Source organism: Anolis sagrei, chromosome 1, assembly GCF_037176765.1.
Source record: "Anolis sagrei isolate rAnoSag1 chromosome 1, rAnoSag1.mat, whole genome shotgun sequence".
NCBI classification, from domain to species: Eukaryota; Metazoa; Chordata; class Lepidosauria; order Squamata; family Dactyloidae; genus Anolis; species Anolis sagrei.
In genome coordinates this window covers 98,854,152-98,873,782 of record NC_090021.1, presented here as the reverse complement: position 1 = coordinate 98,873,782, position 19,631 = coordinate 98,854,152, and the positions used below count along the sequence as shown (strand labels likewise).

At 43.2% G+C, this 19,631-nt stretch overlaps 1 protein-coding gene across 1 annotated transcript in view; it reads right to left on the bottom strand.

Moving 5' to 3' along the window:
- SIM1 (SIM bHLH transcription factor 1) overlaps positions 1–19,631 on the bottom strand; it is an 89,885-nt gene that overhangs the window by 37,579 nt on the left and 32,675 nt on the right. The window contains exons 2-8 of the mRNA XM_060753087.2: positions 18,103–18,185; positions 15,826–15,915; positions 13,530–13,638; positions 13,336–13,421; positions 10,708–10,907; positions 10,426–10,532; positions 3,956–4,103 (exon numbers count right to left, since the gene is read on the bottom strand). Of these exons, the coding sequence (XP_060609070.2) occupies positions 3,956–4,103; positions 10,426–10,532; positions 10,708–10,907; positions 13,336–13,421; positions 13,530–13,638; positions 15,826–15,915; positions 18,103–18,185 (823 nt within the window). The remainder of the gene's footprint in view (positions 1–3,955; positions 4,104–10,425; positions 10,533–10,707; positions 10,908–13,335; positions 13,422–13,529; positions 13,639–15,825; positions 15,916–18,102; positions 18,186–19,631) is intronic.

Genomic DNA, 19,631 nt, shown 5'->3' with positions numbered 1-19,631 from the left:
CATGACTGGGTGGAAATTCAAACCCTGGTCCCCAAAACTGTAGTTGAATGTTCAAGCGACTATGTTCAAACAGCACAGGCTCTCATTAGAAGGCTAGTTTGCACATTATCTCTGTGTGTGCCTGCATGGATACACACTCTGATTTTCAAGCATGTCAACTGTGGCCAAGACCATAATTCTACTCAACATGCCCCTTATATATTCATTTGATTAATAGATTCCTAAACCATATTTCAGGGCTTATGGTCATTACACAGAGATATAGAAACAATACAGAAAAATCAGAGCAAATCTATCTATACATATAATAAAAGTCAAAACTTGTATGTGGCGGATGTGTGGCGGTGCGACGGGAGGAGTATGTGCCAGCGTTTTGATTGGCCAGCCTGAAAGTTCCAACATTCGGATTGGCTGCCGCAGTGGTGCTATTTGCATATGGTCTCTGATTGGCCAGCTTCAAGAGGAGCCCCTGGTGGAGAAAAGAGTTCATGGAAGAAACGGGGACATGAGAAGGAAATTTGCATATGGTCTCTGATTGGCCAGCCTCAAACCCAACATTCCGAGATGACAAAGAGAGGAAAGGAAAGGCCGGGGGCTGGGTCAGAACACTCCCAATACAGACCGAAATAGGCACACAGAGCCCCCATGACCCACTCTACATCCTACTGCAGTTTGGAGGAGGATGAACTATGGATGATGGGACTTGCGGTACCATCACTCACATTCTGAGACCGCTGTTAACCTCATCCAATGACTGATCAGGACCAAACTTGGCACATAGACCTCTCATGCCCCACTTTACATCCTGGTGTGGTTTGGTCAGGGATAGACCTTGGATTATGGGACTTGCAGTACCTTTGCTCAATTCTTGAGACCACTGCAACCCTCATCCAATTACCGATAAAGACCAAACTTTGCACACTGAGTCTCCATGACACACTCTACATCCTGGTGCGGTTTGGGGGAGGATGCACCATGGACGATGGGACTTGCAATACCTGCACTCCCTTCCTGAGACCATTACAACTGCCAACAGTGATGGATCAGGATCACAATTCGCACAGAGAGCCCACATGACCCACTCTACATCCTGGTGCAGTTTGGAAAAATATGGAAATGGATGATGGGACTTGAAGTCACTTCACTCACTTCCTGAGACCACTGAGACCCTCGGCAATGACGGATCAAGACCAAACTTGGCACACAGAGTCCCCATGACCCACTCTACATCCTGGTGCACGTTTGAGGAGGACAGACCATGGATGATGGGACTTGAAGTACCTCCACTCCCTTCCCAAGACTGCTGCAACCCTCATCTAATGTCCGAACAAAACCAAACTTGGCACACAGAGCCCCCATGACCCACTCTACATCCTACTGCGGTTTGGAGTAGGGCATACCATGGATGATGGGACTTGCAGTACCTTTACTCACTTACTGAAACCACTGCGACCCTAATCCAATGACCGATAAAGACCAAACTTAGCACACAGAGCCCCCATGACCCACTCTACATCCTGCTGCAGTTTGAAGGAGGATGGACTTTGGATGATGGGACTTGCAGTACCTTCACTCACTTACTGAAACCACTGCCACCCTCACCCAATGACTGATAAAGACCAAAGTTGGCACACAGAGCCCCCATGACCCACTCTATATCCTGCTGCTGTTTGGAGGAGGGTGGACCATGGATGATGGGACTTCAAGTACCTTCACTCACTTCCTGAAAACAATGCAACCATCATCCAATGACCAATAAAGACCAAACTTGGCATACAGAACCGCCATTACCCACTTTCTCTAATAACCCGGGCAGCGCCGGGTCCCCAAGCTAGTATGAAATAAATAATAGCTTTAAAATAATATACTTATAAAACCCTATATATAGGTGATACCTTTATTATTCCAACCAGAATGCAGTAAATACATTGTGCTAGTTTGAATTCTTCATCAGGCAAAGATGGTAAAAAAACATGTGAGGAAATAGACAAGCCACAATGCAAACTTTCAACAATGGTGCTATACAAATCCCTGCAATTCATGAAGAGATATATCCCCCAACTAACCCAAAGGCATTGTTTTTATTTTTAAAAGCAATTGGAATAGTAGTCCTCAGCATTTATCTGACATCTTCTGCAGTGTTTCAGTCTAATTTGCAATATATGGGCAATAATATTTCTAAGTATAGTAGAGTCTCACTTATCCAACCTTCTCTCATCCAATGTTCTGTATTATCCAGCGCAGTCTGGCTGCCACCCAGATCCAGAGCTGTTTCATTATACTGCAATTTTGATGCTAAATTCATAAATACAGTAATTCCTACATAATGTTACTATGTGTTGAACTGCATTTCTGTCGATTTGTGGTAAAACATGATGTTTTGGTGCTTAATTTGTAAAATAATATTGTAATTTGACATTTCATAGGCTTTTCCTTAATCTCTCCTTATTATCCAATATTTTTGCTTATCCAACATTTTGCAGGCCTGTTTATGTTGGATAAGCGAGACTCTACTGTACATCTTATGGACACTACACTCACCATCCCAGTTCTAGCACTGTATTGAACCTCTGATGGAGGAGATTTGTGTGCATTTTTTCCATGTATATGGATTCCTAGAGAGTTCTTGGACTAGAATCCCTCACCATTGGCCATGCTGGTTGAGGCTGCCTTAAGTCCAACAACATCTGGGGACCTGTGATTTGGACCCACTGATTTAGGGGAACCTATGCAATATGCTCACTAGCACACAGAATGTACTGTACAAGAGGTTAAAAAAGGAAAATATTTGTGGTGTCAGTAGCTATCAGATGACTCATAAATGGAACTTCAGTGAGATTGATCTCTGTGATCATAGACATTGCCAGACTTTCAAATCAGAGTTTGAAGAAAATCTGCCTTTCACTATTCTTTAACATCTTTGATTATTGCAACAGAAGAGCAAACCAGGGATGAAATACCATACACATTTGCCTCAAAGTAAGTTCCACAGACAACTATGAGACTTTCTTCAGAGTAAAGGACTGCACTGTACACCTACATTTACCTCTCAAACAGAATGGAACTTACTTCTCACTCCATATGCATAAAACTGCATATGTTAAAAAAACCAAAGCCTTGTTCATGGAGCCTCAGTATGAAAACCAATGGTATCCATGCCGTGAACTAAATCTCAGTATGAAAGAAGTGTGAGGAAAAGTCAGCTTTTTTATTGCTCTTCTGCAACACTTCCATATTTTATTATTTTGTTAACTGCCCCTTCTTGGTCACTCTAAGCCCCTATTTGCTCTCCTTCCCCCTCTTTCCCTCCAACCCATTCACCTCCCATGCAAGGCTTCATCTCTTTGAACAAGAAAGAAATCATGGGGCTTTGATAGAAACTCTGGATAAAATTAAGAACTTCAAACTCTCAGGTTTTTTTTACCCCTTTTTGGAAGAAAAAGGAAAACAGATGTTGTGTTTGTTAAGTATAAATAACTCCGTACGTTGAAACCTTTCCTTTACGCTGCATTAAACTTTATTTAATGCAGGGTGCCCCTTCAACCGTATGAAGGCAGAGAGGGAGCAAACTTGAGGGGTGACAAAGCCCTAAATCTTGTTCTGTGCTCTCTAGGGAAACAGAAGACGACAAGAGAGGAAAGCTTTCAGGCAGATGAAAGGACTCTACACATTTCTACCAAACTCACAGGGAAGAAAAGGCCTTGTCAACTAGAGCAGGACTGAAATATTGGCTGTTTTTTTTATGACTCTACTTAAAGCACTTCCATGTCAGACAAAAGATATGAAGAGCACCTTTGATGCAAACTCTTTAACACTGATATTCCTACTCCCTGTCCACAGCATGTGAGTTCACAGCAATGAGGTGCATGATGTCCCAACACTTCTGTAACCTGACATCCATGCCCTCCGCTTTGTTGAGATACAAGAAGAAGCCTCACAAGGATTTGACACTTACGTGAGAACATAGTTGACGCTGACAATGCAATGAGGCCGGGAAGATCGACTGTTGTGGACGATGGTAGCATAACTCTGCACCCAGACCCAGCCACCCTGTTTGGCGAGGAAACGGTAATATTTCGTTGTGACTTGCCCTTTCACTAGCACTGAAAAAGAAAATAAAACACAAAAATTGTTTTGTAAGTGGAAGCTCCCATTCCTGATATTTTCTTAAAGAGGAACATCAGCAAATCAGGATGATCACTCATCTTCATTAATACATTTCAACAATTCACATACACAGAAATTGTAGGGAAAAGATTAACGTAGACAGACAAACAGACAGAGGATAGGTAGGGAGGTGCGACATAGACAGAGAGATTGGTAAAGACAGATTGAGAGATTATAGCCCCTTCTTCACTGCCACATAATCCAGATTATCAAAGCAGAAAATCCACATTATCTGCTTTGAAGTGGAATATATGAGTCTACGTTGGCATATAATCCTGTCCAAAGCAGATAATCTGGATTTTATATAAACTTGCAGAAGGGGCCTAAGAGAAGGGAGTAAATTCAGGTAAACTGGGGACCCTTCTAGACAGGCCCTATCTCCCAGGATCTGATCCCAGGTTTTCTGTTTATCCCAGATTATCTGGCAGTGTGGACTCATATAATCCAGTTTAAAGCAGAAAACCTGGGATCTGATCCTAGGGCCTATCTGGAAGAGCCCTGGGTGATCTCCCATCAAGAACTTTCCCTCTTAAATTTCAAATAAGAATACTAAGTGTTATTGATTCATTCATGAGCCTGGCCTAACCATTTTTTCAAAGACAGGTTTTCAGGTGTTCTCACCAGAAACTAAAATGATGCTTTGCTTGTTTTGATGATATCATCACTGCATGGAAAGGCCCTAGTTGGAACATCTTAAAGTGCAACAAATATTACTTATATGTGCTGTATCTGCCCTTCAGATCCAAATCAGCATGCCCACCTATACCAGTTTCAGAAGAAGCTACTTATAACCACAACTCCTAAATTATAGCAATGAGAAAAACCATGTGATCAAAAGAGCATGTGAGTTAAGACTGTGTGAACAAAAGACACGAAAATGATTACAAGTGCAATCCGGTACATGTTTACTCAAAAGTAAATATATTCAGCTTTTTCTGCAGATGAGCGTGTTAAGTGAGATGGATAACTCAGCCCTATATCCCAGAATATCAAAGCAGAAATCCTACAATCTCCCTTCCACACAGTCCTATATCCCAGAATATCAAGGCAGAAAATCCCACATTATCTGAGTGTGGACTCAGATAACCCAGATCAAAGAAATATTGTAGGATTTTCTGCCTTGATATTCTTGGATATAGGACTGTGTGGAAGGACCCTGGGTTATCTGAGTCCACACTCAGATAAAGTTGGATTTTCTGCCTTGATATTCTGGAGTATAGGGCTGTGTGGAAGGGCCCTGAGTCTGAAAACATAGGAATGAGACATGGAATTGCTGGAAAGAGTCTTTCCATGAGCATGCGCAAAGGGCCAAATTCTGCCCCAGATACATCTATTCCTATTTCACATCAGGCTTCTATGATCACAGGGCCCTTCCAAACAGCCATATAATGCAGAATATCAAGGCAGAAAATCCCATAACATCCGTTTTGAAACTGGAACACCTGAGTCCAGACAGCCATATATCCCAGTTCAAAGCAGATAATGTGGGATTTTATTCAGCTGTGTGGAAGGGGCCTCTGTCTTCTGATTTAGGGCCAGACCTGGTTATACTTCCTATTGTTCAACCTATTGCTGATCTGCAGAAAATTACTGAGAGATCTAGCAGTAGATCCATAATATCTGCCTTCTACCCAAAATAGAGCTATCATCACAGACATTCTCCATTTGAACATTGCAACTTGTCTGAACCTAGCACTGTACAGCTAGAAAAGATTTCACCAACTGGATTTCTCCTTGTCACAATAAGCAGAAGGCATAGATTTTGCCGGCGTAGTAATATTGAATTAATAAACCAAGCAGTAAATTACTGTGAGCAAGTGGGTAGACTTAAAGTATATTCTAAATGCTGGCATCTAAATATTTCTTTGAAATGTTATCTTAAGCATGTTTATTTGTGACAACAAGCTGAAAATGAAAGAATTGGCACATCTGTGGATATGCAGATAGGATCAGGAATGAAATTTTAGAAGTAGTACATCAGAGTAAACAGCAAGAAATAAACAACTGAATCCAAATTAAACGATCCCAGTTAAATTTTGATTAATCTGAGTAGTTCTGTATTAAACCCAGAGGGTTTTACTATTGGAAAGATTCCCACTCACGCCAGGCTTGAAATTTAAGTATGTAGTTCTGAGATGTGATTCCACTTGGCACTCTTCCAAATAATGCCATTTATTCCTGCCAAATTGATTCCATCACCTAGCACTTAATGCATTTTAAGGCAGTTAAGCATGGAGGGATAGGGTGGGCAGCACGTCCTCCACCGCTGTTTAAAAATAAACTTTTGTGAGGGGCTGGAATGATATATTATATTACCTTAATAGGCATGAAATTCTTTTGGAAGACATGTTGGAAATTCAATCCACAAATGTCTTCTCTCATAAACAAAAATGCTGATTATCCATAACCGTAATCTCCCAGGCACTGAGTGGCACCACACAACATCAGTCAGAAGGAGGTTTGGGGTAGAATGAGTGATAGAATCATAGACTTGTACAACTGGAAGTTTGATATCAAAAGTCGTCTAATGCAACCATTTAATAATACAGAGGTCTGCAGCTAAAGTGTTTCTGACAGATGGCCATCCAGCCTGTGATTAAAGACCTTTAGTGAAAAGACCTCAAATTGTAAGTTGCTCTGAGTGAACAAACCTGCCTGCTATATCAGATCATGTGTCCTACTAGAAAGGGAAAAGAGATAGATGCTAGACCCTTTCCTCCCATGCGTTGTAAGCAGTGCACATGGCTCTTCTCTTCCCTGCCTTAGCTTCACAGTCATATGAAATTGAACCGGCTGTAAGAGTATGTGGCCCAAGAGTGCCCTTTATGGCTCCATTGGGATTAACACCAGTAGAAAAAGCCAATATGTTAAAGCTGGCAAGGTATGCAGGTAGAGAGTGAAGCTGTTCATATAGTAAGTGCTGAATGGCCAACTCTAGACATATATGATATGGTTGCTTCATAGTGAAACAGGGACCATCAAAACAAGAGGTATTTGTAGTAACTATTTGAGTGTCAGGGAGAAACTTTTCTATGGGCCCTTCCACACAGCCATATAATCCAGAACATCAAGGCAGAAAATTCCACAATATCTGTTTTGAACTGGGATATTGGAGTCCACACTGCCATATATTCCAGTTCAAAGCAGATAATGTCAGATTTTATTCAGCTGTGTGGAAGAGGTGTTAGATCTGTTATCAGATCTCCTGAGGTGACCAAATCCAGGATGATCATGCTGAGCATGGGGTGGCTCTGACCACCTAATAAAGGGCTTCCCAGATGCATCTACACTATAGAATTAATACATCTTGACACCACTTTAACTGGAATGGCTCAAAGCTAGGAAACCATAGAAATTGTAGTTTTATAAGGTCTTGAGCCTTCTCTGTCAAAAACTTCTGATGCCTAACCAAACTACAAATCGCAAGATTGTATAGCACCAAACCATGGCAGTTAAACTGGTGTCAAACTGAATTGATTCTACAGTGTACATAGATGCGACCCAAGTCAAGATAGGGAAGTGTATATATGTATGCTTGGGTCTCAGCAGATATTTGGGGAGAGAAGAGGCATTCAAGATGTGAAGGACTGAGAAGGAGAGACAGAAAAATAGAATGGAAAAGTGGAATTTCCATCCCTACTACCATCCCTACTACCACATCCCTACTACCATCCCTATTTCCATCCCTACTACCATCCCTACTACCACTCTATTTTCTTTTATAATGATGAATATCATTTATAAGGCAAGATGTTAGCATATTTACTGCCTCAAAACTATATAACAAAGCTGTGTAAGGGGGGATATTTATATATAACACAGTGAGCATTACAATTCCTGGTTTGTTTGTTTGTTTTTCATTTCTTTTTGTGGAAATGAATGCATCATGTCTGCTTAGTAGTATGGCAAACAAATGGAGACAAAATAGCTGTCTTTTTAAATAACTAATGTTGATGGTATCTTCAGTGTTTTCAGTGTGGTAAAACCAGAGGTCATTTATAGTTTAGCTATTCCTTACAGTTCAGGACCTTGTAGATCCAGTTGTAAAGAAATATTTTAAATGATTTTAAAATGTTTTAAATAAATTATACTTTTAATATATTGAACATGACATTGTATTCTATATCAAGTTATATATTTTATGTTACTAATATAACAAACTGAGTTATAGAACATGCTAATGTTGTATTATTATTATTTTGCATTTTCTGAACCTTTCCACAGTGTTTTCCCTGAAGTTTTTTAAATCCCCAGGCTACAGATATTTTGGAAATGTTTACATCTCTAATACAGAACACCAATTATTTTGAGGACCATCATGTTAATTATAGATCCTATGCAGATCTACTCAAAAAGGCCTTACCCTCTAACAAAACTTTCCGGACTTGTGGAAACTGCTTTAGTTTTGTTTGTAACTTGAAATCCTTCCCTCACAGCCTAATACATGAAAGAGGAACATACGTCTTTCCAGATCCTGTTGGGCTGCAACCAGTACCTTCAGCCTTAAAGAGCATAATAGTGTTGGATAGTAGGAGCTGAACTCCAAAATCTTTGGGGATGTCAGAGCTGTCCTCTCTCCAGATTAGTACAAAATCCATAGTTTGCAGTTCTGTGCCTGTTTATCTGGCAGTAAGCCTCATTGATTGCAAAAAGATTTACTTCAGACTACAAAAATCCAGGCTTGCACTGTTAACATTTAGAAATACATTCTGGCCTCATGATTTGTTTCCAGAGATGAGTTGAGTTCACAGACCCCCCCCCCCCCAATTCCATGTAAAATACCAATGCATGGTTATCTCAAATTGTCTTCAACTCAGCAATATAATTCCAAAAGGAAGAGGTATTCTTTCTGACACAGAATCATGGGTTTGGAAGGGATTTCAGGGGCATTGAGTCCAACCCCTGGCCATACAGAAAAACTATCTAAAGCATTCTAAAATGGCTGTTCTGCCTCTCCAAATGAAATGGCTCTCTAAAGACTTCCAAAATTAGTTTACTGCCATATCACACAGTCTAGTCCATCATGAAATAATCCTTATCCTAGAAGCTCTTCCTAATTTTTGCTGGAATCTGTTGTAATTTAAATTTGTTGCTTTGTGTCTTAGGGCCCTTCCACCCAGCCCTATATCCCAGAATATCAAGGCAGTAAAACCCACATTATTTGAGTGTGGATTCAGATAACCCAGTTCTGATATTGTGGGATTTTCTGCCTTTATATTCTGGGATATAGGGCTGTGTGGAAGGGCCCTCAGATATGCTTGCTCCTTCTTCTACGTGACATCCTTTAAAGATGGCTATGGTATCATTGGCAAATAATGAATATCTTCCTAACCCACTGAAAGACATCCACTGATCTGCTAGTCGATCCAAAGTTTGCCTCCAACATCCACCTTTCTGAACCTGGAATCATCTGTTCTTGTGTACTTTTTCTTGTTTAGCTTTTCAATTCATCTCCCTATCACTTATGAGGCCCCTTCTACAGGCCCTTCCACATATACATACAACTCAGAATACCAAGGCAGAAAATCCCACAATATCTGCTTTGAACTGGGGGCCCTTCCACACAGCCCTATAGCCTGGAAATATCAAAGTGGAAAATCCCACGTGTGCATGGAACTGGGGGCCCTTCCACATAGCCCTATATATATCCTACAATATCAAGGCAGGAAATCCCACAATATCTGCTTTGAACTGGGTTATTTGAGTCCACACACATATAATGTGTGATTTTCTGCCTTGATATTCTGGGATATAGGGCTGTGTGGAGGGCCCAAAGTTACAGTTTTGGACTCCCAGAATTTCCCAGCTATCCCTCTGCACTTGGGAGTGAGTTCCAGGGAACTCAGCGTGGCCTACTTCCCAACAAAAGTTCCTGTTTCGAAGCATCACAACTCTCAGAATCTCCCAGCCAGCTCACTGCACTTTGGAGCAAGCCTTGATGGACTGGAGACTCGGGACCCTTCCACACAGCCCTATATCCCAGGATATCAAGGCAGAATATCCCACATTATCTGAGTGTGGACTCAGATAACCCAGTTCAAAGCAGATACTGTGGGATTTTCTGCCTTGATATCCTGGGATATAGGGCTGTGTGGAAGGGCCCACCGTCTTTCCAAGCATGGCGGGAGAAGTGACTTTTTTGCACCCCAACGATGCCCAGATTCCCCCCAACCCCGGGATAGTGGATGTTGTGGTGGCCCCGCCCTCGAGGAAGCCTGCCTGCCTGCCTGGGGGAAGGAGAGAAAGGCGGCTCCTTACGCAGGTGATGGGCGCAGCGCAAGTGGAAGGTGTCACAGCTGTGGACGTGGTGGTAGAGGGTCTTCTCGATCAGGTCCTGGGGCTCGTAACCGGTCAGCTCGGCTACCCTGCCGAAGAGAGAAAGGGAGGCAGGAGAGAGCGGGGAGGAGAAAGAGAGCAAAAGAGCAAAGAAAGAAAGAAAGCAAATCCGTCGGTTCCTTTGTCTTTGGTGTCGCCTTCACCTGGCGCTAAGAGGTGGGAAAAGGGGGGCCCGCGGGGATCTCCCCCACCCTCACGACCTACCGCGAGTCGAGGAAGATGAGCTTCATGTCCAGGCTGGCCCTGAACATGAACATATTGCTGTGCAGCTTGATCTCGGTCACGGCGCTGGGCGGCAAGGAGTGGCCCACGGCCACCAGGCCCACGTTCTGGTAGCAGCCGTCGAAGGGAGACATGTCCAGGCTGTACTGGCGGATCTTGAGGTAGCCGCTGCAATGGATGACCTGTGGGGCACAGAGAGGCGTCCCAGGGTGTTGGGGTTGACCAAAGGGGGAGGCTAAGGCTGCATCTACACACTGCCTTATATCGCAGGATCTGACCCCAGATTGTCTGCGTATCCCAAATTATCTGGCAGTGTAGACTCATATAATCCAGTGGAGCAATGGATCCAGTGGTTCTCAACCTGGGGTCCCCAGATGTTTTTGGCCTACAACTCCCAGAAATCCTAGCCAGTTTACCAGCTGTCAGGATTTCTGGGAGTTGGAGGCCAAAAACATCTGGGGACCCCAGGTTGAGAACCACTGGGTTAAGCCCTTGTGTCGGCAGGACTGAAGACCTAAAGGTCGCAGGTTCGAATCCGGGGAGAGCGCGGATGAGCTCCCTCTGTCAGCTCCAGCTCCCCATGCTGGGACAAGAGACAAGCCTTCCACAAGAATGGTCAAAACATCAAAACATCCGGGCGTCCCCTGGGCAACGTTCTTGCAGACGGCCAATTCTCTCACATCAGAAGCGACTTGCAGTTTTTCAACTTGCTCCTGACATACACACATACACACAAAGCTGAATAGCCCTTGTGTGGTTTAAACCTAAATAGCCCCCGGTGGACTGCTAACCGAAAGGTAGGGGTGAGTTCCTGCCTGTCAGCTCCAGCTTCCCATGCAGGGACATGAGAGAAGACCCCCCACAGGTGGTAAAACATTCTGGCGACCCCTGGGCAACGTCCTTGCAAACGGCCAAATCTCTCACACCACAAGCAACTTGCAGTTTCTCAAGAGGTTCCTGACACCGGAAAAAAAACCCAGTTCAAAGCAGATAATCTGGTATCAGATCCTGGAATAGTGGGCAGTGTAGATCCAGTCAGAAAAGGAAAGGGCACTTGTGCCTCCTGGAATTCCCTCCTGACTTACCTTCCTTAAGCGTCACAAGAGCCACACAACATATAGCCATTTTATGGGGCACCCCCCACCCCACCCAAGGAGCACCTCTTTCCATCTCTAGAGTAAACAAACATACAGGAGGAACCACCGAATTTTCCCATCTCCCAGGATCTGGTGGAGGGACACAGATCGAAGTCATACTCTGAGGACTCAGGGTGCATCTAAACTGTGGAATGAATGCACTTCGACGCCACTCTGCCATGGCTCTGTGCTGTGGATTCATGGGGATTGTAGTTTGAAAAGGTCTTCAGCCTTCTCTGTCAAAGAGTGCTTGTGCCTCACCAAACTACACCTTCAGTGATTCCAGGGCAGTTAAAGTAGCGTCAAGCTGCATCAGTTCCACAGCGTAGATGCACCCTGAGAGAAAGATCTTATATGTGTCATCTCAACAGTAATTCCACCAGAGTTCAATTGGGCTCACTCGGGGGAAATGTATACAAGGCTGCTGCTTTAAACACATAAATAAGCATCTTCGAAGAACAGAACTTTGACGCTTTCCTAAGGGACTCGGGGATCAAGCAGCCTTTGAATTTCAGATTTGTCAAACACTGCGGCTTAGGCACAATAAACTGAGTAGGTAAAAGATTGTGATTCGTAATCTTGCCTGTGTTTACTAGGAGGGGAAACTCACTTTTGGTGGCATTTTCTCCTAATGTTGTGGGCACAGAATTTCCATTTTAATTGTGGATAGATGGTGCGTCCCCAAACTAAGGCCCTCCGTTTACTCAGTCCTGTCCTAAACTTTAGACTTCCAGGCAGGAAGCAACCAAGCTTTGAAGGTGCAAGGCCATTCAATGGTAATCAAGGTGGTCACACTTGCCTCCAACTGACAAGAGTTCTTTCTCCCACCTTGGACATTCCACAGATATATAAACCCCGTTATCCTAGTTTCCAACAGACCTCACAACCTCTGAGGATGCCTGCCATAGATGTGGGCGAAACGTCAGGAGAGAATGCTTCTGGAACATAGTCATACAGCCCAGAAAACTCACAGCAACTCAGGGCTCTTCCACACAGCCACATCAAGACAGTAAAACCCACACTATCTGAGTGTGGACTCAGATAACCCTGTTCAAAGCGGATATTGTGGGATTTTCTGCCTTGATATTCTGGGATAGAGGGCTGTGCGGAAGGGTTCCCAGTGATTCCGGCCATGAAAGCTTTTGACAACACAATCCTAATTAACTTTATCTCATCAGTCAAGCAAGTCCACATTACCGTTAGCTTTATGTTTGTAGGATTTTATAGCAGTTAAAGTGGGGTCAAGCCGCATTAATTCGACACTGTAGAACAGGCACCCTCAAACTGCGTCCCTCCACCTGTTTGGACCTTCAACTCTCAGAATTTCTGGCAATTGAACAAGCTCGTTAGGACTTCTGGGAGTTGGAGGCTCAAACAGCTGGAGGGCCGCAGTTTGAGGATGCTTGCTGCTGTAGAAAGAAGCCGACCAAGCCTCCGGTTCTGCCCGCTAGTTGGCGCCCTGGCGCTCCCGCACCTTGTATCCCCCGCAGGTGAGGCCGGCGTTCCTCTTGGCCAGGACGCACTTCATCCGGAGGAAGAAGGAGCGCTCGATCTCGTATTCTGGGGGGCAAAAGAGGCGCGGGTCAAGGGGGAGGGGGCTCCTCCGGGGCAGAGAGGGGGCGGCTCCCTCCCGGCTCCCTCCCCGCCGCTTTACCCGTGGGGCTTTACCCTGAACGAAGTGGGAGTGGTAGGGCTGGTGGGCGGTCAGGACGGCCGTCATCTCGTCGTGGTCGGCCGGGTGCACGTACTCGTAGATGCTGTTGCCGGTCAGCTCCACCTGAAAGAAAGAGAGGAGAAAGAAAAACCCTTCGTGGGGTTGCCTGGGCAAAGGGCGTTGGGGTCCTTGTCATTGTCATATATGCCCGTGCCTGAATCAAACGGATCCTTCTCCAAGCGGTGGCGGATTCATGTATACAATCACATCAAGAAATGCCGCATTGGAAGCTGGCCCTTCGAAGCAAAACGTCACATCTAGTGTCCCCTTGGTCTTTGCCATCTTGTTTTCAAAGGGGAGTAATAACCAAATGCCTCTTCAGCTCAGGCACCGACAAAGGAGGCAAGGGGCGCCCCGTCACCCTCATCCACTTTTCCCGAAGAGAGGGACTCAAGGGTTCTTACAAAATATTACAACCAGCCCAAACTCTCTCTCACACACACACACAAACACACACACATACACACACGGTCTTGATGTCTGGGTTAAACGATGGCACAACTGTGTACAAATTGATGGTGACTATATTGAACGATAGTTTTGTGCAGAGGCTATGATCTGTAGCAACTTCTGCTGTTATATATTCATTCATAAAGTTTTTTATGGCACAGGAGGCAATGTTTGACCATATATATATATATATATTTCAAAAGAAACTCATAAGAGCTAACAGAATATTAAAACTATATATAGCCGGAAAAAACCTACAACAACCCATTAAAACTATTATTTTCCAAACCTTATATAACATATTAAATTAGCAACACACACATAAATATAGACATTTGTTTAATATGCCACAGTTTTCCCAAAACGTCACAGCTCACAAATACAATGAGTTAAAGCAATAAATCAATTCGTTTTTTAAAAAATAAATAAGTAAAAGTATGCAATTGGGTTGTTGTGAGTTTTCCGGCTGTATGGTCATGCTCCAGAAGCATTCTCTCCTGACGTTTCACCTGCATCTATGGCACACAACCTCAGAGGTTGTGAGGTCTACTGGAAACTATTGGAAGACCTCACAACCTGAGGATGCCTGCCATAGATGCAGACAAAATGTCAGGAGAGTATGCTTCTGGAACATGTCCATACAGCCCAAAAAGCTTACAACAACCCAGTGATTCTGGCCATGAAAGCCTTCAACAATATAGTATACATGTGTTTGGGAGAAAAAGAAAGAAAGAAACCTTTTAAAAAGGTTGGTCATGCATTCTGGTTTTCTCCATGATAATATATACAGTTTTTAAAGTAATGCTACACACACATATATATGAGAAATATAGTTTTAAATGCCTGGGTCATTTTAAAAGTACACACACACATGTATAATATGCCTCTGTTCTCCCAAAGTATGATCCAAAGCAGCTCACAGATAAAATTAGTTAAAACAATCCAATTTAAAAAAATAAAAATATTATAAAATGGTTTAGAAAAAAAGATACTAATGTTTAAACCCCTTTTTAAAAGAGAGCACACACCTTATTTTCCTGCCTGAGAATATACAGAATTTATTTGTAAAATAACATTCATACTTACTACATACGCACATATATGGATATTATTTTCCAAAGCAATTCAACTGCCTGGAGCAATGGTTCCTAAACTCTGGTCCTCCAAGTGTTTTTGGACCTCAGCTTCCAGTATCTCTGACCATTGGCCAAAGTGGTAGCTGGAATCAAAATCCAAAAACCTTTAGGTTTGAGAATTACTGGCTGGAGTATTAAAGTTAGTGAAAATACGAGTTGGAAATATAAGCAAGGAACCCTCAGTGAAGACAGTCAGGAAGAATGTGTGCAGATGACTAAGGGGAGCACAGGCACACAGAGGGGCCTGGACTTCATCATTCCTCTTTAGATTATTTTAATGTGCCCATCCAGTGCAGTTGAACTCAGGTGCTAATCTTATTTTTTATCTTTTTTATCCCACATTTCTCCCAATACTTAGATCATGAGAAAAAAAAGAGTTGAAAATACTTATGATCTAAGATTTTTTATCAAGAAGTCACACATTCTGAAATAAATAATAATCTCTTGTCTTTTGATGGGGGCTAGGTGTGAAATCACCAGATTTTGCAGCAACTCCCAGGTGTCTTAGCCAGTATAGCTAATGGTGAGGAATGCTCGGAGTTGCCATCCATTCCAATTACATCTGAGAGGCTATATGATCTCTCCCAACTACACATAGAATCGGTTTCTTATCCCCCCCCCCCACCCCATTTTGCATGAATTTTGTCAAAACATGGTACCATACCTGTGACAAACCCAAGTGAACAGAGGCGGTCTCAGAGATGTACATGATCTTGCCATCTGGAGCTACCACAAATATGAAACCATCCAAAGTCTAAAAGGAAAGAAGTACAAATGGTGAAATTGACTTTCCTATATGGTGACCTTACCCCAACTTTTGGGAAAGCTCATTTTTGAACTACTGCCCCCAGTAGGCTTGCTAGCATGGGCACTGGTAGGAAGAAGCTGGGAGCTGTAGTATGACAACAAAAGGTTGTGAGTTCTGCTCTTGCCAATTCAATCTTACTTTTACCCGAAAATTAAATGGAGGCAGAAGAGAGTTAACAGATACAACCTGGAAACATAAAGGGGAGCTGGGGAGGATCACATAAAAGTCTCATTCCAAGGACACCAGATTGTGATATTGCATTGAGCTTTCTAAGCATAACTCAATGGATAAGGCTGTACTGGAAGAACTAAATGGACAGTTTAGCTTTGCTTTATACCAGTTTAAAATACTTGTCTGAACATATCTCCTGTTATGAACCATCATGAAGCTTAAGATCGCAGGAGAGGCCCTGCTCTCGATCCCACCACTCTCACAAACACAATTGGTGAGGACGAGAGGCAGGGCCTTCTTGGCAGTAGTCCCCCGTCTGTTGAACTCCCTCTCTAAGGACGTCAGGTTGACCATCTTCCTCCTGTCCTTTAGAAGACAACTGAAGACCTGGCTCTGGGGCCAGGTGTTTGACTAGATGATAGTAACAATAGGAAAAGGAACTTTGGGTTTGCGATATTGGATTCCCCGGCTTGATTTTTGGTTTTACTGGCATGCTAATATTATTGTTAAATGAATTTATTGGTTGATTTGTATAATGTTTTAATGTATAATGTTTTAAAATATCTTTACTGTTTTAACTGTTTTCTTATGATGTATACGTTGTAAGTTGATGCCTCTGTGAAGCTGCGCTGAGTCCCCCTTGTGGGGAGAAGGGCGGGATAGAGGGGACTCAGAGCAGGATAGAAGCGTATGAAATACATAAATAAATACATTACCCCTATTCCCTCATGAGAAGTCTTTCAATTGTTAACAGCCTCTTAAATCTCAGAGGAACCTTCTGTAGGTTACAGCCTCTTAAGTCTCAAACACCATTTCACAGGATTATCTGCTGGAAAAGTCCAAACAGATATCAATCCAATCTCTTACTGTGGACCTGCACAGATTGAAATTGATTAATATCACCCAACTGGTTTGACACTGAGGAGTTATGGTTTGATCTATTACTGCACCCTGACACAGAAGTACACAGTATATGTTACACTGATTGTTATATTTCTGTAAGTCACTCTGGGTTTTAATCTGAACTATAAAGGGAGTGGGACAGAACATGACAGGATACAGAAATATGCAAAATGTGTCCATGGCCATAAATCTTCCACAATTTAAATAACAGCCATTAATCCAAGAATGCCTGCTTTCTCCACCAACCATAACACTTTCTTAAAAAGAGTCAGGATAGTTGTCCATCTTTGCCAGGACTTTGAATGCTGACTAGAAATGATCTTTAGGACCTCAGAGAAAGATCTATGAACCCAAGGTTCTCTGCTAAAAGGGATCTGGCCTCTGTTGCAAAACCTTTCACAAAACCTTTCACAAAATGTAAAGGAAAATAGCCTGATGGCAGAGTTGAGGAACTTCCCTCTTTGAACTATAATTCCCCTACTTGATAGGAGGATTCTGGAAGTTGTAGATCAAACACAGTATCTCTTTTGAGCTCTGCCCTAAAGCTCCACTAAAGGCAATGGCAACATGTCTAGTTGTTCTGGAAGCCTAGAAGCAGAAGAAAAGACCAACAATATAGGATTCTTTAGTCTTGCAAATCATTTGTGGGGGTGGACATTGCACAGCCCTCTAGATGATGCTACTGGATTGCAGCTTCCATAATATCTTGGCAGTGCTGACTTAGGTTAAATGGGAACAACTTCTGAAGAACCACTTATTTCTCTGTCTCTGATCAACATTTAGCCATGTAGTGGCTTACCTTTTGGGTGGCTTTAGCATTTATTTCAGTTACTTTTACCCTGCCCTTCTCACCCCCAGGGAGGACTCAAGGCTAGACAACTCTTGTGGCCTCTTCCAGCTATAAGATTCTATGTCTTTAAGAGGTCAGATGGAGAGTTCATCCCACAAGAGAAGAGACAGTTTCCAGGACCTGGGTGTGTCCTCTTGGGTGGATTATGGGTCCATGCATTAAAATAAGCAAGTAGGAAATAGCATTTTTATTTTTGCTGAATGTGGTACCTGCAGCAGATGGGATCCCAGCTCTCGCCCAACATTGTCCAAAGGGCTGGTTCGACTTGGGTGGCCCCAGGCTTCTCCCAGTCCTGTGAAGACATAGACATTCAGTGAAAAAAAAAACACACCCAGGTTGTGAGACCCACTGCAGTTTCCCAGGCTGTTTATTTGCAGTTTGTTGTTGTGTGCCTTGAAGCCATTTCCAGCTTATGGTAATCTATCAGTGTTGTTGCTTTTTGGCACAATTTGTTCAGAGTGGCTTGACCTTTGCCTTCTTCTGGGGCTCAAAGTGAGACCAACTTGCTCAAGGTCACCCAGTGGGTTTCTATAGCTGAGTGAGGATTCAAACCCTGGTTTCCAGGACCATAGTCTGTGCCCAAACCACTACACAACAAACAATTCTGACATTACAAGGAAAACAGTAGGTGCAGACAGAGAAAACAATGACTTGTGTATCTTCCATTTATAACTCCATCAATGACTTTGATGTCAGTTCCATGACTCTGTTCCAGCTCTTCAGCCAAACTTTAAAGGAACTCTTCCTATCCTCAAAAGAGGCCACAGACCTTGGATAGTTCCTTTAAAGTTTGGACTAAGATTTCTGAGGGTTTTTTTTTGCAAAGGCATACTCAGTTATGGTTTGGCCAGCATCTGCTTTTGAAAAATAACCCACACCACTTGTGTTCATTTGAGGTGTCTCATCCAAGTACTCAGGACCTCATCACACTAGGCAGTGGTTCTCAACCCGGGGTCCCCAGATGTTTTTGGCCTACAACTCCCAGAAATCTCAGCCAGTTTATCAGCTGTTAGGATTTCTGGGAGTTGTAGACCAAAAACATCTGGGGACCCCAAATTGAGAACCACTGCACTAGAGCATGGCTCCACTTTAAATCCAGTTTCTGTCTCCTGCAGAATTCTGAGGCTTGTAGTTTAGGAAGGGACCTTTAAACTGCTCAGCTAGGTAGGCCCTGATCCTCACTAAACTACAAACCCAGAATTCTGCAGGAGGCAGAAACCAGATTTAAAGTGGATCAATGCTGCGATGTGATGAGGCTGTAAGGCAGACCTTACTTAGCTTCCAAGACATGCAGCACTTATTTCCACCATCTCTTCTGTGCATGTGCCTTCAGGTAGTCCCTCAACCTATGGAGAGCCCATTAATTTCATAGCTTTTTCTTGGGCAAAGGACACCTCAAAGACCCAACAGGGGCTCTCTCCAAATCCAAGAGAAACTTCCTTTCCCTTTCCTCTAACCTGAGTTGCCCTGTGAGGTGAAGACTCTGGAAATCCCCATCGAAGAATTCTCCTTCCCTTGCTTTCCTCAGTCACGGGGGGGGGGGGGGGGGGGCGCTTTGGCAGCACACAATTATAGCGCTACAAATCCATTCCACTATAGCCCCACGTTACAGAATCCTAGACTTTTGCTCTTGAGAAGAGCATTGAGAATGTTCAGCTAAGATTTCAATTCCATGTTTCAAAAGACAAAACACACACACTAAAGAGCAGTTGGAGGCACTATAAAAATAGGGAAGCGG